Raw genomic sequence first — 20,971 nt, 5'->3', positions numbered from 1 at the left:
GCGGCTTTTTGCAGTTGCGTTGTGGCAGCTACAAAATGTCGATGTGGTTGTGTTGTCGCTGTCGTTGCGATGTGGTAACCACGTGGTCGTATGCAGTTAATAGGGAGAGGAGGTGGCCGCGGTGCCGCCGCCGCGTGGCGGCGTTGCCGACGCGATGTGGTTGCGACTTGCGATGTGTTCGTATTACACAGGTGGTCTATAACAACGGCAAAATGTGGCACGTGTGAATTTGATTATTCATTTTCAATACAAATATACGCCCGACCACACGGCGTGTTGTGGTGTGGTTGTAGCTGTGGTGTGGTTGTGGTACGTCTGAATTGAGCCTTAGGGTTTATAGGGTAGGTAGACTATTTGAAGAATATGGTGTTCATTTTGTATTGATTACCTACCACTACAAATTGGTGCAGGGCTATCAGCTAACTTTATATTTGTGTGGATCGCAAAGTTACTTTATACACAAACCGCCCTGGATCTTTAGTGCATTACCACAGAAGTTATTTATATGAAAAAAAAAACCGGAATCCGGTTTATTTTGATGTCCATAGCAGAGGTCACAGGTGCATCACCCTATTGCCGCACTTACATTTTATCGATCTCTCTAAAAACTGAACTGTGTATCAGGCGCTATTCCTGATTGAAATCAGCGTAAACAGCAGATGTCCGCTGAAGCTAATAATGCTTCAGTACTCAAGTTTACTGGCCTCGGGAAGATCTTCTACCTGATTACCTGACAGGACCCAGAACCGTTGATGGCACACTAACTTCCTATACCCACACCTTGGTCCATTTTCCCCTACAATGTAAGCAGTATGGTCAGCTGCATAAGTAGCTGTACACTTTTGTACCTTGCCAAATTGACTATGGACTTTGGACGTCACTCTTTGGGCCACCCGGTATATGTAACAAACCGTCTATGTTTGAATAGGCAGTTTGTGAGTTTGACAAGGTACAAAAGTGTACAGCTACGTATGCAACTGACTGTACATACGGGCACCCCATCAGGCAGGAACCGGTCGAGCGCGTGCGCCGGGATCACGAAGCAGTCTCGCTGCAGCGTGGCCAGCGACACCGGCTCCGAGCGCCGCTTGTCCGCGCCCGGGCAGTGGGCGGCGCGGCTGGGCGCCCGCTCCCAGCGCATGAGCGACACGGAGGGTTCTCTGTTGACGAGCGGCTGAGGGGGCTCGGGCTCCGGCCCCGACCCGCCGCCGAGCACTGGACCGCATCGCTCTGGAAACAGAAGGGAGTAGATTGAGTCAATTTTTTTTATAACTGAGCATGTGACTCATCTCTGCGCTCGGCCGGCTCAGGCTTCTCCGCGGGAGATTGTTGATGCGAGTACATACTCACTGTATCTATATCTATGATATCTATCTATATTATGGTTAGGGATTTAAGTAGGTATATAAGAAATTAGTTGTAAGATTGAATGTTTAGAGCGCGTCACGCAAACAAACTGTTGTACAGTTTGGCGTTTTTGGTTTTTTGTTACCAGTGTTTGTTATACTGAATAACTAAAATTAAAATTAAAATTATTTTACTGCGCTGCTATTGGGTGCACGTAATTTATAAATGCGGCTGCGTTGCTATTGGTCCTAACCACGACCCATCTCCCTCTATCAATATCAAAAATGTGTGAGAGACATATATGTAAGTACTCTGTTGTTTTTATAAACTACCTACAGTAACTTTTAGGGGAGCAAAGTTCTGGAGTGGGAAGACACGTGGACGTCCTGCTATCCGTACAGGCGTTAGATAGGTAGCCGGCTGGATATGGAGTTCTCCTTGTGAAAGAACTAGCTAGGTCAAGCTGTGCACATGTATTAGTTGATGATGAAGTCATTCATATATATAGGCTAATAATCCATTCTAGTAACCAAACTCCGTTTAGTAACCAAATTTGTATTTGGGTCATTAATAATCTACTTCAAAAGCTGTTTACATTTACTGTTTGATCTCATATTCGGAACATGAACACATCATGAGGTTATTTCTATTTCCAGTGCGGTAACTAGTGCATGTTCATTTAGTGGATGACGTAGGTACTTCGGTCTTGCAACTCTGTTGAAATTTTAAAAACACTGTAAAATTATCAGTTAAACGTTTCGGATTACATTTTTCAGACTGTTATGTTTCACATTGTTTTTTAATAGATACACTCGCGTTTTGAAAAAAATAAAACATTGAAAACCAGACTTGTTTGGATTAGTGTGGCCTTATGTTTGTTTCCTTGATTTTATCACGTGTCTCTAATGTTATAAGACGATGTGTTAAGACTCGTGATAAGTACCTACGTATGTGTTTAAGTATTCTCTTCTTCTTCAACAAATTCTCACTCTATACAAATACAGGGGTTTCTCACAATTATCATCAAGCATTGAGTTTCTCAGTTTTCAATTACTTTTACATTTCGCAAAAACTACACCCAATAATGTTCCGTAAATGACTTGGTGTAACTATATGCACATTGACGCAGGTGTGTTGTCTATCTGTCCGTCACACTGTCCGTATTTATAGCGTAAATGACATGTGTTAGACGGAGCGTTCACGTTTACAAGGCTTTCCGCTGATGATTGTTACACTATGCAACTACATCAAAAATAGCTATGCCAGTGAATTTGGGCGCAAAATATGTCAATATTGGCCTAGTTTTAATAATCGGAATGAGCCTTCCTGATGTACCTTTAGGTAGACGCCCCGTACCCAAGGAATAAATAGCGAATTTTTTTTCCACGGTGAAAAACCCTAGTATAGAGCTTTTGTTTATGAGACGCTGAAAGAAAAACATAACAAAATTTTAAATTGCTAAACAAACACCCAGCTAAAAGGCGAACATCTGTCAATTAAAACCTCAACATCAATTATAATGGAACCATGCGCACGCGCAACCATTAATAACTCCACGGCTGGCGTTGACAGCTGCACCTGTTACCAACATAACCCCAAATCAAACGGTTCTAAATTCAAAATTCACTCACCTGGTTCGTTGTACTGCGCACTGGGCTTCGGCGCCGAGAAAAACAAATGAGTCCTATAGTGATGCTCCTCCATACACGCGTATGTCGGGTACCGTCAGCAGAGATGTTGCCATTCCTAAAGACAAGATGCCCCCCCTTCCCCTCGCAAGGCTAGCCTCATAGCTGAAGTTCCTCCGCATTCCATCTTGGATATTTGCCACTATCACTATCCCTTTCACACCAGATCCTCTACCACAAGTTAAAAAGTGTCGCTGTCATTTACGCCGAAAAATGTAAGCCGTAATTTTTGGCAGTAATGACTAAATAGTTTCAGTTTGCGCCGCGTGGCGACATCGCTTGGTCGGCCTGTACTAGTTTCTGCGTATTATGACTAGCAGTAATTAGTGCAACATGCCAAGAAATTAAGCTCGGCTATATTCAGGGGCTTTCCGTCTCTTTCATCCCAGCTTTTACGGTTTGTTTACATGGTGTCTCGCTCTAAAGCCGGCTACAACTAGATTTTTCAGGATCTTGGGTTTTATACCTACCTTATCCTATTTTTTTAGTGTTAAAAATTCCTGTAAGGAGGTGTCTGCCACCGGCTTCATTGTTCTGTAAAGTGTACCAAAAAGTATTTGTTCCTGTTTTAACTCTTCTTCTTCTTCTCGTGTCTCTCCACTACTGGAGGTTGGCGGTCAGCCGGTCATACACCTCTTTTCTTCGCTTCTCTTACCTCTCCCCAATACTTTATCGATCCCTCCGACTCCCTACAATAATTTATAAATACTTATTAACCAAAACCTATAACTACTTAGTATAATCTTACCAGATCCAACATTGAACGAGCTGCCCTGCCGAGGCGCAGAGAAGAATAGATGCGTAGTGATGTTCCTGTACTGGTGGTCATCGATGGAAGAGAACCGGTCTCTCTCCCGTCTCTTCGCGTTCCTCCCCGCCCCCAACGCCCCCTTGGCCTTCCCCCCTCCCCCGCTGCTGCTATGGCTCTTCTCCCCACTAAAGTTCTTTCTGAACATGAGGTTCATGGTTGAAAAGTTTTTCTTTCCGTCACTTGGTTTGAGGTTTTATGGTTGGCAGTGTTGGGTGATTGGGTGAATGTTTTGGAAGGTTCTGGATTGAGCGGTGGAATTACTTTTTGATTATCATATGCCCCGATATATTTATTTTATTTATTTATTTAATCCTTTATTGCACAAATATATAAATAAGTGTACAAAGGGTGGACTTAATGCTAAAAGCATTTTCTACCAGTCAACCCACAGGAAGTACAGGAGAAATAATGTTAAAGGTGTGCAAAAAAAAGAGAAAAAAAAGAAAGAAATTGCAATGTCACTCAATAATTATTGTACCTAACAATAAATAGAATACATAAATAGAAATAATATAATAATAAACTATAAATATATACTTTTTGTATAAATAGAATACACAAATAGAAATAATATAATATAATATAACCCGAATGCATATCCGGATAATGTATAATGTTGTTATGTAACTGATAATCCTGTAGATATAGATACTGACTCTCTAAGTAAGGGCTATGGAAAGGTACCTTACCTACATAACTAATATGGAATTATAGTGTTCGATGGCACATGTTGTGGTGGGAAGTGTATGATGATGAAAACTGTAGAAAACCGAAGAAGCATAATAAAGTAATCTCTCCTACTTGAACTTACAGTAAAATGCACCAATGATAAGTCGATAAATACTACAGTGTTGCATCCGAAAGTTCAGCGCAGACGTAACGAGTCCCATTCCACACGTTACAAATAGATAATCGATAATAATGACTTTATAATATGACAATGGCATGGCCCATTGTTGCGAGAAGGGTAAATACATGTTTTACGGTTCACGGAAGTTGCTATGCACTTTTGTGCCTTGGCATTTTATTACCATTAGGTAGGTACTAGCCGTACTTTGTAACAATTAGGTGCATCATTGAAGTTGTAAATAAGTACAGAATCAGCACCATTGCATCTTGATCATCAGCCAAGAAAAGTTCACAAGTGAAAGTGAACTTATACGAATTTGTCATTTTCCAATTCGATCTGTAGCTGAAATATTCAGTGAAACTTTTTCATTACGTATGTACTGGTGCGATTGTAATTTTAGTATTGAGGTAAGTACATGTAAAATCTCTGAGGATACTGTGAGAAGATGGAGGATGATATAATTATAACGTACTGAATTTATACTTAGGGCCACTTGCAGAAACATATTAAATCTAGATTTAGTGTCAAATCACGATTTAAGAAACGTCAGTCCATATAAAATTTGACACTAAATCGAGATTTAACACTAAATCTAGATTTAATATCTTGGTGCAAGTGGCCCCTAGTGTATTAATAGTTTGCTTCTCTATGCCACGAAAAAAAAACTGAATAAATGCTGTTGAAAATATGCTACCACCGCTTCGCCCTTTACGAGTAAATGGCTCGAGACGTTTATGTCCGAATTCTGACGAGAATATTATACTTATTGTTGTTTTTATTGAATGTCTTCTACGTAGCTCGTTATATTTTGTTTTTGTTATATTATTAAATATAAATTATTGTTAAATATACTTATGTTGTATGACTTCTTATAAAAAGCGCCCTTGGCAACATGTACCTTATACCTATTCGATTCTTAATTCCGATTTCTGAAAACCTATGTTATTATGAGTCAAAGCTCCACCGAGGCATAATATCACGTCTGACTCACGCGTGTAATCCCCGAGAGATTGGAAAAAGTACCGAGAGTGGATATTTTCGAATATTCTTCTTCATATTCCTAAGTAATTATCGATTTTTAGTAGTCACCTATGTCTCTCCAGAACATCGGTTCTTTTGTCAGGAAAGCGTTTTCGGAGAAGCGGGAAACAGCTAGCCATAGATCATTCAGCTAGACAAAAAATTATCTCACATTATAAAAGCTAAAGAGACAAAAGTACTTTTCTTTAAATACATCATAAATAGAGGCTTTAGTGCCATTGTGGTGATTATATGACCATACGTTATGGTTCGCTAGCGATGTTAACGTTTTATTAGAAAAACCATTGGAAACAGATTAGACCGGCAAAAAATGTTGGACGTAAAAATGGTTATGAAAGTTAGATCTTTGCTTCCGCTCGTGATTTTCTTTATAACCACTTGTAAATTATTTAGGGGTGTTGAACGTTTGAAACAAATGTCTGTCGGCCATGGATAGACAATTTTCTGAAGAGAAAGAGAGGAAATGTCTGCCTTTGTCATGTAATATTTAGGTATAACATTGCGTACATTCCTGTAAAGAGGAGCCATATTGTGATGAAGTCATCCGTCTCTGTCCTGTGATTCAGATTCAGATTCAGATACATTTATTTGCTAGAAACATGGTTACATGAGATCTTAAAAAAATAAATAGTGTCTGGCAAGTTTCACCGAATGTTCGGTATGCAAATTTACAGATGCATGCATGCATGCTCATGCTCACATTAAATAATAATTAAGCAAAAATTTACACAATATTACAAAATCACATATTATATAATTAAAACATTTTGATACATTATACCTATAAAATAATAATAATAATATAATTTAATTGCAAATGTCATGAAATAAAATAATTGTTAGCGAATTCTAAATATTGATTGACAATTGAATAATTATTATATGGTATGCTTAAAAAATTCATCCATTGTATAAAATACATTTTTAATAAGCCAGTTTTTAAGTTTGAATTTAAATTGTTTTATAGGACTGTTTTTTATGTCGCTTGGTATTTGATTAAACACTTTAATAGCCATTATATGACAGTTTTTAGGGTTCCGTAGCCAAAATGGCAAAAACGGAACCCTTATAGTTTCGTCATGTCCGTCTGTCCGTCTGTCCGTCTGTCACAGCCGATTTACTCGGAAACTATAAGTACTACAGTGATGAAATTTGATGGGAATATGTGTTGTATGAACCGCTACAAAAATATGACACTAAATAGTAAAAAAAAGAATTGGGGGTGGGGCCCCTCATACATGTAACTGAGGGATGAAATTTTTTTTTTCGATGTACATACCCGTGTGGGGTATCAATGGAAAGGTCTTTTAAAATGATATAAAGTTATCTAAAAAACATTTTTCTTAAAGTGAACGGTTTTTGAGATATCAGCTCTCAAAGTCGTAAAAAGTATGTCCCCCCCCCTCTATTTTTATAACTACGGGGTATAAAATTCTAAAAAAAATAGAGGTGATGCATGCTAATTAACTCTTTCAACGATTTTTGGTTTGATCAAAGTATCTCTTATAGTTTTTGAGATAGGTTGATTTAAGCTACGGAACCCTTTGTGCGCGAGCCCGACTCGCACTTGGCCGGTTTTTTACTGTATAGAGCACTTTTATTTACGGGTAGTACAAGACGGTATTTATTTCTAATGTCAAAATTGACTACATTTCCTACTTTTTCATACATGTCAGGATTTTGTTTTACATGTGTCCCAATTTCAAATATGTACATACCTGTCAGTGTCAGTATATTAAATTTCTTAAATAAAGGTCTACAAGAGTCTGTTTGTTTCCTAACACAAATGGCTCGTATGCATTTTTTCTGGGCTATAAAAGCTTTATTTATGTCCGTGCAATTTCCCCATATTAAAATACCGTAACTTAAGATAGATGACACATAGCCATGGTATGCTGTGAGCGCTACTTGTAGGCCAGAGATCTTGTTAAGTTTATATAGTACATACACAAACCTATTTAATTTGTTACAGATAATATCTATTTGGCATTTCCAATTACAGTGTCTGTCAAGAGCGATACCTAGAAATTTTACATTATCTGACTCTTTAATTGTTACATCTTCATGTTTTGCTTCAATATGTATTCTATCATTGTTATAGTTTTGAAACTGTACGTATGTAGTTTTATCTATGTTAACATTGAGATTATTAATTGAAAGCCAGTCTACTACTGATTTAATAGTTACATTGACTTCCTTTTCTATGGAGTCTTTATTGTTTGAAACGATTATTGATATATCATCAGCAAATAACGTTGTTTGGTAGGAAGTTATCTGTGTCAAATCATTGATGTACAACAGAAACAAGAGTGGTCCCAGGACACTTCCTTGTGGTACACCGAACCTAACCTCTCTTGTAGAAGAATCGAATGACTCAATTGCTGTGTTAATATTTTTTTCGAGTCGCACAAACTGTTTTCTCCTATCCAAATAGCTTTTGATCCTGTCACAATATGTGACGCGGGGTACTCGCTAGTAGTTAGCCCACAGTTTCTATTGTACATACGTAAGGTACTATTATTATACCAATCTTATAGCGTGTATTACGTGTATGAATGAGCCCCATAATAAAACAGGATGTTTTAATTAATTTTATTTTATTTTATAATTGTCGGGTCACTAACAGCTATTCATTACACAGTAAAGTATATAATTATAGAATCAATAAGCCATTTAAAAGAGACCACTGATGGAATACAGAACAAGAAGAAAAAAAAAAGTGATAAGCGCTTACTTAGTAAAACACACTATTTACGAGAAACATAGTACATACTACTATAATATAGTCACCTACTATATAGTAAAGTAATCTACTGGTTTACAAAATACAAAAAACAAAACTTAATTATGGTTTATCGCTTGCACCAAAAAATTGTCTGCTAATCGCCTGCCTCACCTTTGGAATGCTTGTGAAGAATAGATCCAGATCTATTTTATAATGCGAACGGAACAAATGAAGTTTGCCTTGATTATTCTTTAATTAAATTTATCTTAGCCGTAGCGTCGCTTAAAATATTAAAGTTATTTCCCATCTCTGAATATTCAATAGCGAAAAATTTAATTTCCTTAATCTACTAATTCATGTGAACGAAAAAATACCAATATTAGGGGCGTCTTGCACAACAAAGTTAAATAAAATTAAATAGTTTGTCTCTTGCTCTGACAGTATAATGTCAGAGCAAGAGGTCATAGATTTAATTTTATTTAACTTTGTTGTGCAAGACGCCCTTAGAGTTTGATTATAATAAATCAAACTCCAAATATTAAACTATAGGTAATTTTATAATTGAATAATTAAACCCAGTCGGATTTAAAACAAAGGAAATGGTCTGGATTCCGCGCGAACAGCCAACGTTGTTCCACCGCCGTGCGTGACCTCGCTATCTGTTATCTTGCACTCGGCACGCAATGACCACCGCAGGGCTTACAGATACGGAGGGAGTGGTCAGCTCAGGAGGGTTACTCTACAGGGTGTTGCAAAAAGTGTATACTAAGCCGAAACTTAGATAATGATTTTTTTCGCGAATTTCGACATTCTGATTTAATTTTCGTGCTGAGATTTATAACATAATGCCGCAGACGCAGGTTTCGCCCTAGTACACTTACCCTTTTTGCAACACTCTGTTTACTGACGAAAAACGAACGAACGAGAGCTATCATTCATTCGGCACGTTTTATACAACGAAATAGAGTCTTCTCCGAAACTACGTTTTTGGTCGTATAGAGTGACCCCCTGTGCCCAGTGTTATTAATGTATTCGTGCTTCATACTATCAAATCCGGATACTTAAGCGTGCTTTGCTAAAGTTAATTACGAATTTCATTCAATATTAGCTACCAACCCTGAATTTTGTCACCTAATAATGTGTATTATTATATCTTCAGAGTGAAAATAATAATTATATTTTCTTTATCGTCTTTGATGTTGAATCTAACATTGAACTGAATCAAGATCACACACAGATGTTGTAATTGCGTCATCAAAGCGTTGGAAATTGGAACGCATTCAAAATGTCCAGCGAAATGTGACCGTTGAACTATTATTATTAGTTTATCTTTCAGGATTTCTTGATCTATACAAGGAAGGTTCTGGCTTACGAAATAATTGGTTAATGATTAATTGGGAGTATGGTCCTGTAGTAAAAGTTCAACAAAAAATATATGGTTTGATATATAAAAAGTAACAACGTTTTTCCGGATTTTTTAGCCATAGAACTAGAATAAAAGTTATTTTAAATGACGAATTTTGACATTTTCCTTCACACATGCACTTTAATAAAGACACCTTGTATCATCATCATCATCATCAGGTCCTGGGATCCCTAATCAGGGACATAGGGCTCGAAGTGTACATTTCCACTCTGACCGGTCCTGTGCCATGCCTTCGACTTCGTGCCAGCTCATGCCGAGGGCGGCTGCCTCCTGCACGACACCACCTTGTATGCATGCTCCTAAATACAATATTTTTGTGTATAAAAAATGTTTTCAATATAATATATCAATGGTTAATACCCACGTATCAGGCGGCAGTGGCTATTGGCACGGCTATCTCTGAGTGACTGGCGCAGCGCCAACCAAAGTTATGTTAATTTAGTCGGCTAGTTGAATCCTTAGTTCCGGGATTTTGAGCTTTTATTCGAAAGACGACTTTTAATCGTTTCCCTATTGTTTCGTTTTTATCGCTCGATAGATGTAATACTTATATTTTTCTTGTAATTTTATGAGTAGTGAAGGTTAATTTGTTATTGTAAGGTTTTCACCTTGGGTTTAATAGCGTTTGTACTATTTTTGGAACATCTGAACGGAATGAATTGATGGAGTAAAAGACGTAAATAAACGTTGATAAAAACCAGACTGTCTGACGCCAAACTTGTACGTAATTTAAAACTATATAGTAGTTCAATAGCAAGAAACGTATCTCGAAACGAGATTACTTAGAACAGTTTAGTGTCAATCCATGAAAAATAAATTTAAAGAAATATTTTGTCACACCAAAGTGCGCTAACTTAGATAAATAATGATGCTATAGTTTTAAATCGAAGTAGAGCGGTGATAGATTAACGGATTATACGAATAAAATATTCCAATTTAAATTTCACAAATATTAATGTAATTGCGGTTAGGTTTTGAATCTCAAAATATAACAGTTTTCCGGCTGCGAAATTGATAGTTACTACGCTGGTCCTGATTTACATAAGAATACTTTGATGGATGACTGCTGTCTGACTGGTAGTAATGATTTGTGGTGTTGGCTACATTGATATCTTGTATTGGTAGGTATTATAAAGCAATTATTACTTTCGGAATGCTTCTAGAACACTTGAGATAAAATTCTAAGGCATAATTTATTTTTTTGAGCTTGTAAAGTAAAATGGCTACGGCGCGTCGTAGCAAGGCCTACGCGGCTACGCTGCTACGAGCTACGCGGCTACGAAAAGGTTGTAGTAGCAAACATGGATTGGGCTGATTTCGCAAATTACCTACAATAACTTCTTCACGTCAAAACGGCTGAACTGATTTAAATGAAATTTGGTATGGAGTTAGCTGACACCCCGGATTAACACATAGGCTACTTTATATCGCGAAATTCCCACGGGAAACCTTTTTGAGGCGAAGCGAAGCTCGCAGGAACAAGTCAACAAGTCAACAAGTCATCAAGCCATAAAGGTGATTTATGCATAAACATGTGGGTATTTACAGCCTTTGATTTTACACCATCCTTTCACATTCTGAAGCCTGAAATGAATTCTTTGCCGGACTTTTTGTTACTCGTAAGGGGTTTCTATTCTGTTCGGGATAAAGTATAGCCTTCTCTTGTATTGGTTTGTATTTTTAGTTAGGCTTTTCGCTGAAGGGTCCTTTTATATATAACAAATAGTTTTAGCGGAATACATTAAAGGAATCCTTTTAGGGACGGACGTGAAAAGACTTCTTTGCTTTTTGTTCGGTATTTTTAGACCTTTTATTTATTGTTTAGTTTTTTGAGGAGATTTGAAGATAGTGTAAAAGTTTATAGGAACTAGGTATATATGAAGTAAAATAAAATAACCTCACGAGCAATAAAAAAGTTCCTCCTGATTAATCCTTAACCGAAAAGACTAGCTTAATTAATTAATTAAGACGCAATATTGAAGTACATTTAACAGCGCATCTGAATATTATGAACTAAAATGAGTGTAAAAGCCAAAAAATATTCATACGTGCCGTTACGCAATAGAGGAAAGCCTCCATCATTAGTGAAGGGTTCCACAATAGCCTCCGTTACTGGGGTGGCCACATTGACCTCAGAAGTGGGACTACCCTCGTGACCTTTACACGTCAAACGCTGACCTTGAAAGATTAGGGTGGCCATGAAAAGTAAAGTAATGTTAAATCATCTGAAACTCTTGTTAATCTGAGGGTATCAAGATTTTTCAACGCATTGATTTAACCTTTTGCCGATGTCGCGTGATACACAATATAATATTTTATATTTGTCTGATTTTACGGGATTCAACTGGTTAATAAAGTCAAAGTTTTATTCATCGTATACATATAAAATTTTCTGATGAACGTCAATTTTTACAAACTACGTTCGGATATGGGGGGGGCTCTTTCTAATAATATTTGGGTGTTCCACAAATATATTTGATTTTCGTATTTTTTATTGTTCTGCAGTATATTTTAGTATCAAATCTTATAATACTTATTTAAGTTTATGCTATAGTTCAAAACTAAATACCTACTCATTGTTTCTTTATTATTCCTATAGAAGAGTTTACCTTGTGCGAACTTGTTTTGACAACGATTTTCGGATTCATATTCTATTGAATTTGACATTACTTAGTAAATGTTACTTTTCGTTATCGCGAAGTCATCGCGATAACCCAGGTGGTCTCGGGTGTACCAAATGATTTGGTACATTATCTTTGGGATTAGGTATATCTTTTGCCACATAGTGATGTGTGCTATTTCTAAACCGGACGCCTCGCCTTCCCTAAACGGAAGTCCGTTTTTACCTTCCCCGCCGACTACCGTATCAAATTGAGTGGAACGGATGTCATCATGTCACAGTTTTAATAATATACCTGCTTTTTTATATACCAACTGCCGCTACACGGGTTCGTTATCGACGTAGATAAACGACACTATAGCGCGTATTAAACGAGATCCTCTTTTTGCAAAATGCTGTATATCATCGGGACAATATAATATCAACTTGCAGTGATAAAGGTGGATTTATATTTCTTATGCTGACTGTATTTTTATTATGTGTGACCTACGTACAAAAAATAACTTTGCACAAAAATGTTACATACATGCTATAACTTAAATCTCCCTCGTAAACCGGGTGTTATATAAAATTGCTAGTGATAGTAATTAAATGGGGTTTATTAAGTGTAAAGTTATCGCTACGGGCGTAATGTTTAGATGCTATCAGATTATGACCGTAATAATGTTTATGGGTTTTTATGTCTACGGTGCTGATGTTATTTTTATGGCTTATTTGCTAATCTAACCTTTGTTTTCCTACGTAGTACTACGATCTATGGAGTAATAATAAGAATATCACATGCTTTTCGAAACCTAACTTTGCATAATTGCAAAGGTGTTGGATTAAAATTTACAATATAAAGTGTTTGAATATATTGTATGTATATTTGTTAATTTTATTTTGAGTTTAGGTTTTATTCGTTACCTTCCTATTTTTTTTGTTTAATTACCTAAAACTTTTAAGTTAGTTCGTTTAAAAGTTGTGCTTCATTTATAACAGTCACATTTAAAACTTTTCGTAAAGGTAATTTGTTCACGGAAAAGGCGCATTTTTCACCAAGAAGTTTGACAAAGAATTGTCATAAAAAAGTGAAGAGACCTTGTACAGTTTTACTTTAGCAATAATCCAATCAATGATAATAAAATTATACATTTGCACATAACTTTTGGCGTTACCTCCGAAGCATATCATGAGATAGCATGGGTGATTGGTTATACAGGATTTTGGTAGGGTCATTCTGATGTTCTGAACAATTTTGTTGTGTGACTTTCTATATCTGAATTGCCACACGCCGACTGTTCAACAATAGTCAATCAATAAATTATATACTTTAACCGGCTTTTTTAAAGCAGCGGAGGTTCTCAGTTTGACCTCTATGTATGTTTCTGCGCGATTATTTATATCTGGGACTTTGAAAAGACTTTGGTCCAAAGAGAACTGTTACAGTATATTTTATGTCTAGGTACATAAATATGTTATACATCGGGCAAAAATAATTTAGCTCATTCGTATTTGCATAGCGAATAATTTCTGCTCTGATTGTAGATTACAAACGCTTTGCGTATGAATGTGTCAACGCGTTATTGCAAGACGGAGTGTGAAGACAGCATTTTGGACACACTCCAGTGAAACCTTTACGTAAGAAGAAGCTGTGGAATATTTGCAATTTTATCATTTATATACAGGGTGGGTTTTATCAGTAACATTCCTGCCAGGTGATCTACTCGTCTTACAAAGTAACTTTCTTTATAGGGCCAAATCGGATATCGCTAAATAAACTGTTTCTTAAATTCTGAAAAGATTATTCAGGCTATTTCATGTTTACGAAAGTAAGTGGCACATAAGGAGGGGTAGAGAGTAATCTTTGCCTGTTCCCTGTTACGTGGCTTTTACCCCCTCATTTTTGGTTTACTTTTTAACACCCGTTATGATAATTATTCTCAGGAAAGCGACTATATTTACACGAGTGACGTTATAATAAAGTCCTTTTTTTACACGACAACCCGTTATCGTCAGTAAACGATCAAACAGCCACGTTCTGTTAGAAGAGTGAATTATTTATGTGCTCGCTAGTTAAACGGCGCGGATTCGATCGTATCTACCTACACTGTGCTGTAGTTGGATGAAGGTATGCAGGAAGGACTCAATTCATGACTTAGAAAGTATAGTAAAAAGTATATAGGTATATATATATAAGTAAAAAGTAGTGCTAAAAAGTACCTATCGCGGACGAAGTATAGGCAATCTTTCAGGAAAGCTAAAAACATTGACAGTATGTTTTTTTAAGTGGGGAAAAAGGCCACATGTATAAATTGGCATACCTTTAAGAAACGTCAAACGTGCTCCAATATTTCCGAAGTAGGTTTACATATGGGTTGAGTCCTTTCTGTGTAACAGAGTCCAGTTTAGCCGGTTGTTGCCAACCATACATTATCCTTTGTGTAAGTGTATGTTTACGGAAGTTTGTATGTGGTCTTGTTTTGTTTACTGACATTTTCATACAATTTCGTGTGAATATACATTATGTGTGAAAGCTTCGTTTTATTCTGCACCTAAGAAACTTCATCGTTATATCTTGTGGACATCTAAATGATATCAAAAACAACAAACTAAATATGCCATCCATTCAAAAAAATCGCCCTCAATGTCCTTTTGCCTTTTTGGAATTTACTTAAGTTCCTTCGTTAGTCAAATGTAAATAAAAAATGCCTTCCCATCAAGGTGGGAACCAAGGCTAAGAAGGTAAAATGAAGTGTAATATTTACGCAAAATATAATGCGGTCATTAGATACAAGCCGATTGCGCGGACAATGAGGTGCCACGGAGATGTCTTCACTGTTGGCAACCCGCCAGGAGAATGAGAAGCCTCTTAATGCAAATGTCGGGGACATTCTACTGACCTAATGTAGAGTTGTTATAGCAGGATACTTTTGACAATAGCTACCGTACCACTACCGATACATTAGCAATTAACAATCCATAAAAGATCCATAAGCAGCTTCGCTGGACGGTAAAACCGGACAGCAACCCGTTGTGTTATTGTTTTATATTTTGCCTGTAGGTATTTTTGTTTTTGTTTCATGTTAATTTTTTATTATTTTTTTGGCCTTGTTATTTTGTATATGTATTTCTTTTCTTTAAGTCTGTATTTTTCTTTTTGTTGTTGTTGCTGTCTATGTGTCGAATAAATGTTTCTTCTTTATCTTAAAACATCTGTCAGATCCATAAACACGTGCCGTCAGATTTGATAATCGAGCGATGCTGCTGAAGGATCGTTAATAGCTAATGTTTGGTGGTGGTAACCCCTCAGGATGCACCGACAGTTGGAGTATGAGTGAAAGGCAAAGGCTTATGTATTTAACGTCTGTCAAAAAAACATTTATTTATAAACGCTTTATTGTACACAAACAAACAATATACAAAACAGATTACAAATTTAAAACATATACGACGTATACAAAGGCGGGCTTATTGCCAAAAAGCAATTTCTTCCAGCCAACCTACGACTGGGTGAAAGAGAAATAGAAAATTAAATCTTTTAACTAATTAAATTTGAAGTAGGTACAATTTATTAACAAAAATAATAAAACCTAAATATTATTAAAGCAAACATTAAACAAAACTACAAATATAAATATAAATAATATTATATTATTATATTAAAATCAGATGATGCGGGTAATGGTAAATCAGAACAAAGAAACTCCTTTCTGTGTTTTACTACATTTAAAAGTTGTAGAGAAGTACGTATAATATTATGTTTACCATGTTTTATATAGTGGAATCGGCCTCTATGCTTGAGTGGATAGAGTAAGTCTTAGCGGCCAAATATCCTTTTATTGTTGTTGAGTACGGTAATGAATTTGTTTTGATCCGACCACACAAAACAAAGGAAGGGTACTCAATGAAATGACTCAAGTTCTTCTGATATACGAGTATGTATATTATACCGTATACATTATATTTTAAAAACAGTAATGTACACTCGGAAAAGGTTTCTCTTCTTCTTTTAATATGTCTATTCTTCTTCGAATGCCGTCTCCTAGCGGAGGTTGTAAGTCTGGAAAAATTCTATTTTCATTCTACTAAAGGAGTGTTTTGACTACTTTTGACTGCTATAAGGATTACAGCTACGCAAATGCCCTAATACAATTCGTATTCACAATCTACGATAGACATGGGCCAGAAAACTACCCTCTGTAAAACCGGAGTTACTGGTTACAGGAGTCGCTATGGTACCTAGATGACCTTAACCAGATTTCTTATTTTGGTAGTTGGCCAGTCTAGATGGCAGATGGTAGACCTAGAAAGCGTTTGACTCTCGAGGTCGAACAGCGTGGATTTAATTTCATTCTGCAATCCCGAGGCTTGTACGAGGATTGCAACGTGTAGATCCAGTCCGGACATGGTCTAGATCTAGCCGGTCTGAATTCTGCTTGTTCCAGTGGCTACTAAATGAAACATAGAGTTCTAACTAAGTAAAATGCATTCGCGAAATATCGGAAGTTTTTCAGAATTCCCATCTGAGATGCTGAATTTCTGCTAACAGAGCTCGTACGTATTACGTACTGTATTAGATAAATGCATAAACACCATTACAATACGTATAAAATAGAAATAAACCTATCAATAATACCTATAGGACGGCGGTTACTCTAATAATAGACACCTAGTGAAGTTAACGATGACGATGAAGTAACAAAAATTGTTTACAGTAAAAATTTAATGGAGAGAAAAGGCCTACTTTCTACTTTATAATAGTTTAGTAATGCTTAGGTCAAGGACAGGGCCTTTCCGAGGTGTGTGGGGGCACGCACCGGCCTAGTGAAATATGAAGTAAATATAAAGAGGTATAGTTAAAGGCGTGTAGAAAAATTACACATTCATAGGTTCATAAAAGGTGCATAAAACTAGAATCTTTTCTGAACGTTCTTATGACTGAAAAGCAAAGTAGCTTAACTTGTTAACCGCTTAAGCTACTTAGTTACGCTGAGTTACTCAAGGGACTTCAAACTAAGGGCAACCTTAAATCTATTGCTACCTTGTTTGAACAGTACGAGTACCCATATGGACGGACAGAAAACGGCAGACATAGATGTCGAACTTAGTGTTTAAAGTTCCTTCGTGCAACTCGCATTTGGAAATTATGATATTTCTTTGAAAGCTATTGTTTCGGCTGAGTTAAAAGTAATGACGGTTAAAAGACCTATCTACCTCTACTTTTCTAATACATACCTACTATGTACTTAATTGTGTTTTTATTTATTCCCATTAATTCCCATACCACCGCCTGGTACGAAATATTTTGTCTAGCGCACAATTTTCGTATTTAATTTATGATGTAGGTTCCGTTTCCGTTCCGGTGACCGGACAACCGGACCGGACCGCCGTGTGTGCCAAGTTAATAGGGTAGTCCCACTATTTCGAATCCAATTTAGATCATTATACATAGCTTTACCGTACGGGACTATCTAATCTACGTACTTGTGAGATTTTTACCTGAAGTAAGGGGATGACCCTTTCTGAAAAAGTAGTTATTGTTTTTAAAGTGTGTTGTGTGTTGGGTTTTTCTGTATGGCCATTATGTAGTTGGGTGGCGGCGAAAATTATATACAGTCATATATTATGTTCACTTCTGTAATCCCCCAAAATAGACAATGAGAAGATCATAAAACAAACTTTGCTTCCTATTTGATTGGGCTTTTTCTGACTATTTCATGTTGCGGATGCTGATAGAGCAAATATTTCATTATTATTGGCAGGTCTCTGGATTGGTGAAGTTCTTATCTATACATTCTTAACTTTGTCTAACCAAATTTCCTTTTAGATAAATGGTTTCTTACTATTTCCCATTTTTTGGTGATATACCTTGGTGACAACAAAATGCGTGACATAACAAAACATTACATATAAAGTCCTTTAGCAAATCTGTGCCAAAAACACCCATATACCATAGAGATAGGCAATAAAACTATAGCATTACGATACTTTGCGAAGTACCGTGTTTACGAGACTGTGTGCCAAATATCCCTAGGAACCTAGTTCCCTACGTCTCGACTAATCCCATTATCGAAGGGAAACATTCATGCTCACGATGAATCGTCGAGATTTGTGAGAGCTATCGAAGGCGGCATCTACTGTGTACTGTGTAGGTATACTACCTAGGTTTAGCTAGCATACCTATAGGTTATATTATTACACATCCAATCAGTTTATTTTATACCAATACCTGGGTAAGGCAAAAAGTTAATAGTGCTACAAAAAGTGCTACAGCGCACATTTCGACAATAATGTTTTTTTATATTTCACGAAAGATGCTAAACTATTGTAACAAAAATAAATATACTTGTAGGTCCGGCAAAACCGGCAGTCAGCAACTGACAATTAGCTATAGTGTTTGTCTCCGACACGCTAAGACGATGGAGCAAGTGATGTCCCTAGTGAGAACAATCTATTGAGTAAAGAATGTTCTCTGCTCAATAACAATATTGATTATCAGTAATATGACTCCGCCCTGTATCTCTAAGATTCAACCGAAAGCTAAGATAATGTGATTGAAGGTGTATCCAATAATACCCAGTTCTGAAGGCACGTAGCTTTTCAGTCTGATCTATTTATATTTATGTTCGACTGGCCCTCTGAGGTGTCTCCAGCTTCCGAAAAAAAACTAAGTTTCGGAGCGCTCTGCGCTAACCTTAATTCTAATGTCATTGTATTAAACGAACCGATTTTTGTCATGCTAGCGTAACCCTCCCCTGAGAGTTTATTAAAGAATATTCTTACTTACTTACTAAATAAATTATAGCAAGATTATTATACTTAAATTATTTCTTTCACGGTAGATATTAAACGAAGCTACCAAATTTGGGATTTGTTAAATGTTATAAGGATTTTGTAAGCTTTAAGTCAAGAACATAAGTTTGGAGTTGAAGAAATCTTAGGTTGTTTACCGAATACTTAAATAAACACCCTATTTCAAAGCCTCAGGTAAAAGTTATAAATAAGCTTCGTGGGATTATTTTACTTTTTGTTTTATTTTATGTAAATACCCACCTACTTTCGTTTTTAGAATTATATTCCATAAAATCTCTTTCTACTTCTTACCTTGAATATTTTCAAAAATAAACACTATTATGTACCTACTTTAATAATAATGAATCATGTTCCAATAATATCTGCTGTAATTTTATTACAACTGAATAATTAGGAAAAGATTGAAAACCTTCATGCAGGATAATGATAATTTAACATTTCTAAGCAATTTTATTATTGCAAGATTATCTATTAAACTTGACTCGTGTAATATTATTGCATTTAAGTCACTTGGCCATTCTCTCCATAGTACGAGAAAATTAGCTACGTGCAAAGAATAGCTTGTCTCACAGACAGGGTTCATTATTTGTATGAAAGACATTCTAAACCTATTCTTTAACAGTGTGACTAGCTACCGTTGTAGGTAATTTACTTGCATTCAATTGTTTTATTATCATTTTGAGATCCATGGAGCCTGTATGCTTCAAAACGCCAATTTCATATTTTTGGACCTAGAGTGTTCGCAGAAGAGACTTTTTCATATGAGTAAATCTACCTTAGAATTAAGTCTTGCTCAACGACAATTCAGCTAATCACAGCGTTGTACCTTATACTTAAGTCTTACTTAAGAGCTTAATTTGACATTCTCAAATGAAAAACTGGCCAAAAAAACTCTTATTTACTCGTTAGCTCTACATAAGGCGGTGTCGTCGTCGTATCGTGTTTATGTGTAAAAGCCCTAAGTCCTTCAGAAGCAAACCTAAATGTCTAGACATAGGTCATTACTCACAGTCACTTACGAAGGACCTAATTCGCGCATTTCAGTCCACAGTTTCCTTTGCCGACTGATTGTCATCAGGCAAAGGATCCTTAACAACAAGAGACCCTTTTAGCACTGAGGTGATTAAGTAACATCACGATCTAAGGCTCAAAGGATTATAGAGTCTGCCTTCTGAAAGCGTGTGCTGAAGAAAGGACAGATAATTCAATAAAATCATATGTGGTATGTATCACTGTCTTGTCTATTGAAGATAGATGTACTATAGTATAAAAATTATATTGATAAATTTTATACTTGAGTATTTTATAAACTACGACAGACCATTTGACATCTACCTTACACACGATTCCAGCCCAAACTACCTAAGTACTATAGGTGCAGAATCTGGTAAATTATGGGTATATATTTTTAACAGTTAGTTTAAAACACTAACCGTGGTGTTATAAGCTCTGTGTGTCGAAATGAAAATCATAAAAATATAGTTTTGTTCCTGCAAAATGTGAAGCATCCCACTTCTGTCCCTGAGTTTGTAAGGGCTTCGTTGCAAATATGAATGAAGCTCGTACTAACTATTGTCCATAACCAAACGTGTCAAGCATCAATGGTCAAATTCAAATGCAATTCTAGTGATTCGGTCATTAATTTGAAGAGGAATTGAATTACAGTGT

General features: G+C 36.4%; 1 protein-coding gene across 7 annotated transcripts in view; it reads right to left on the bottom strand.

The window, feature by feature from the left end:
• The window catches only part of LOC105394757, a 71,686-nt gene that overhangs the window by 4,899 nt on the left and 45,816 nt on the right, over nt 1-20,971 (bottom strand). For 5 of the 7 annotated variants that reach the window (XM_038113699.2, XM_038113700.2, XM_038113701.2 and 2 more), the window contains exons 2-3: nt 3,784-4,085; nt 992-1,230 (exon numbers count right to left, since the gene is read on the bottom strand). In XM_038113699.2, the coding sequence (XP_037969627.2) occupies nt 992-1,230; nt 3,784-4,000 (456 nt within the window). In that variant the 5' untranslated portion in view covers nt 4,001-4,085. Of the gene's footprint in view, nt 1-991; nt 1,231-2,978; nt 3,447-3,783; nt 4,086-20,971 lie in introns of those variants that run through there. The other 2 variants (XM_038113704.2, XM_048629552.1) reach the window with 2 other exon arrangements.

The sequence above is a fragment of the Plutella xylostella genome, chromosome 23, assembly GCF_932276165.1.
Source record: "Plutella xylostella chromosome 23, ilPluXylo3.1, whole genome shotgun sequence".
NCBI lineage: Eukaryota > Metazoa > Arthropoda > Insecta > Lepidoptera > Plutellidae > Plutella > Plutella xylostella.
The sequence above is the reverse complement of the archived record's forward strand: the minus strand, read 5'-3'. Positions and strand labels throughout refer to the sequence as shown.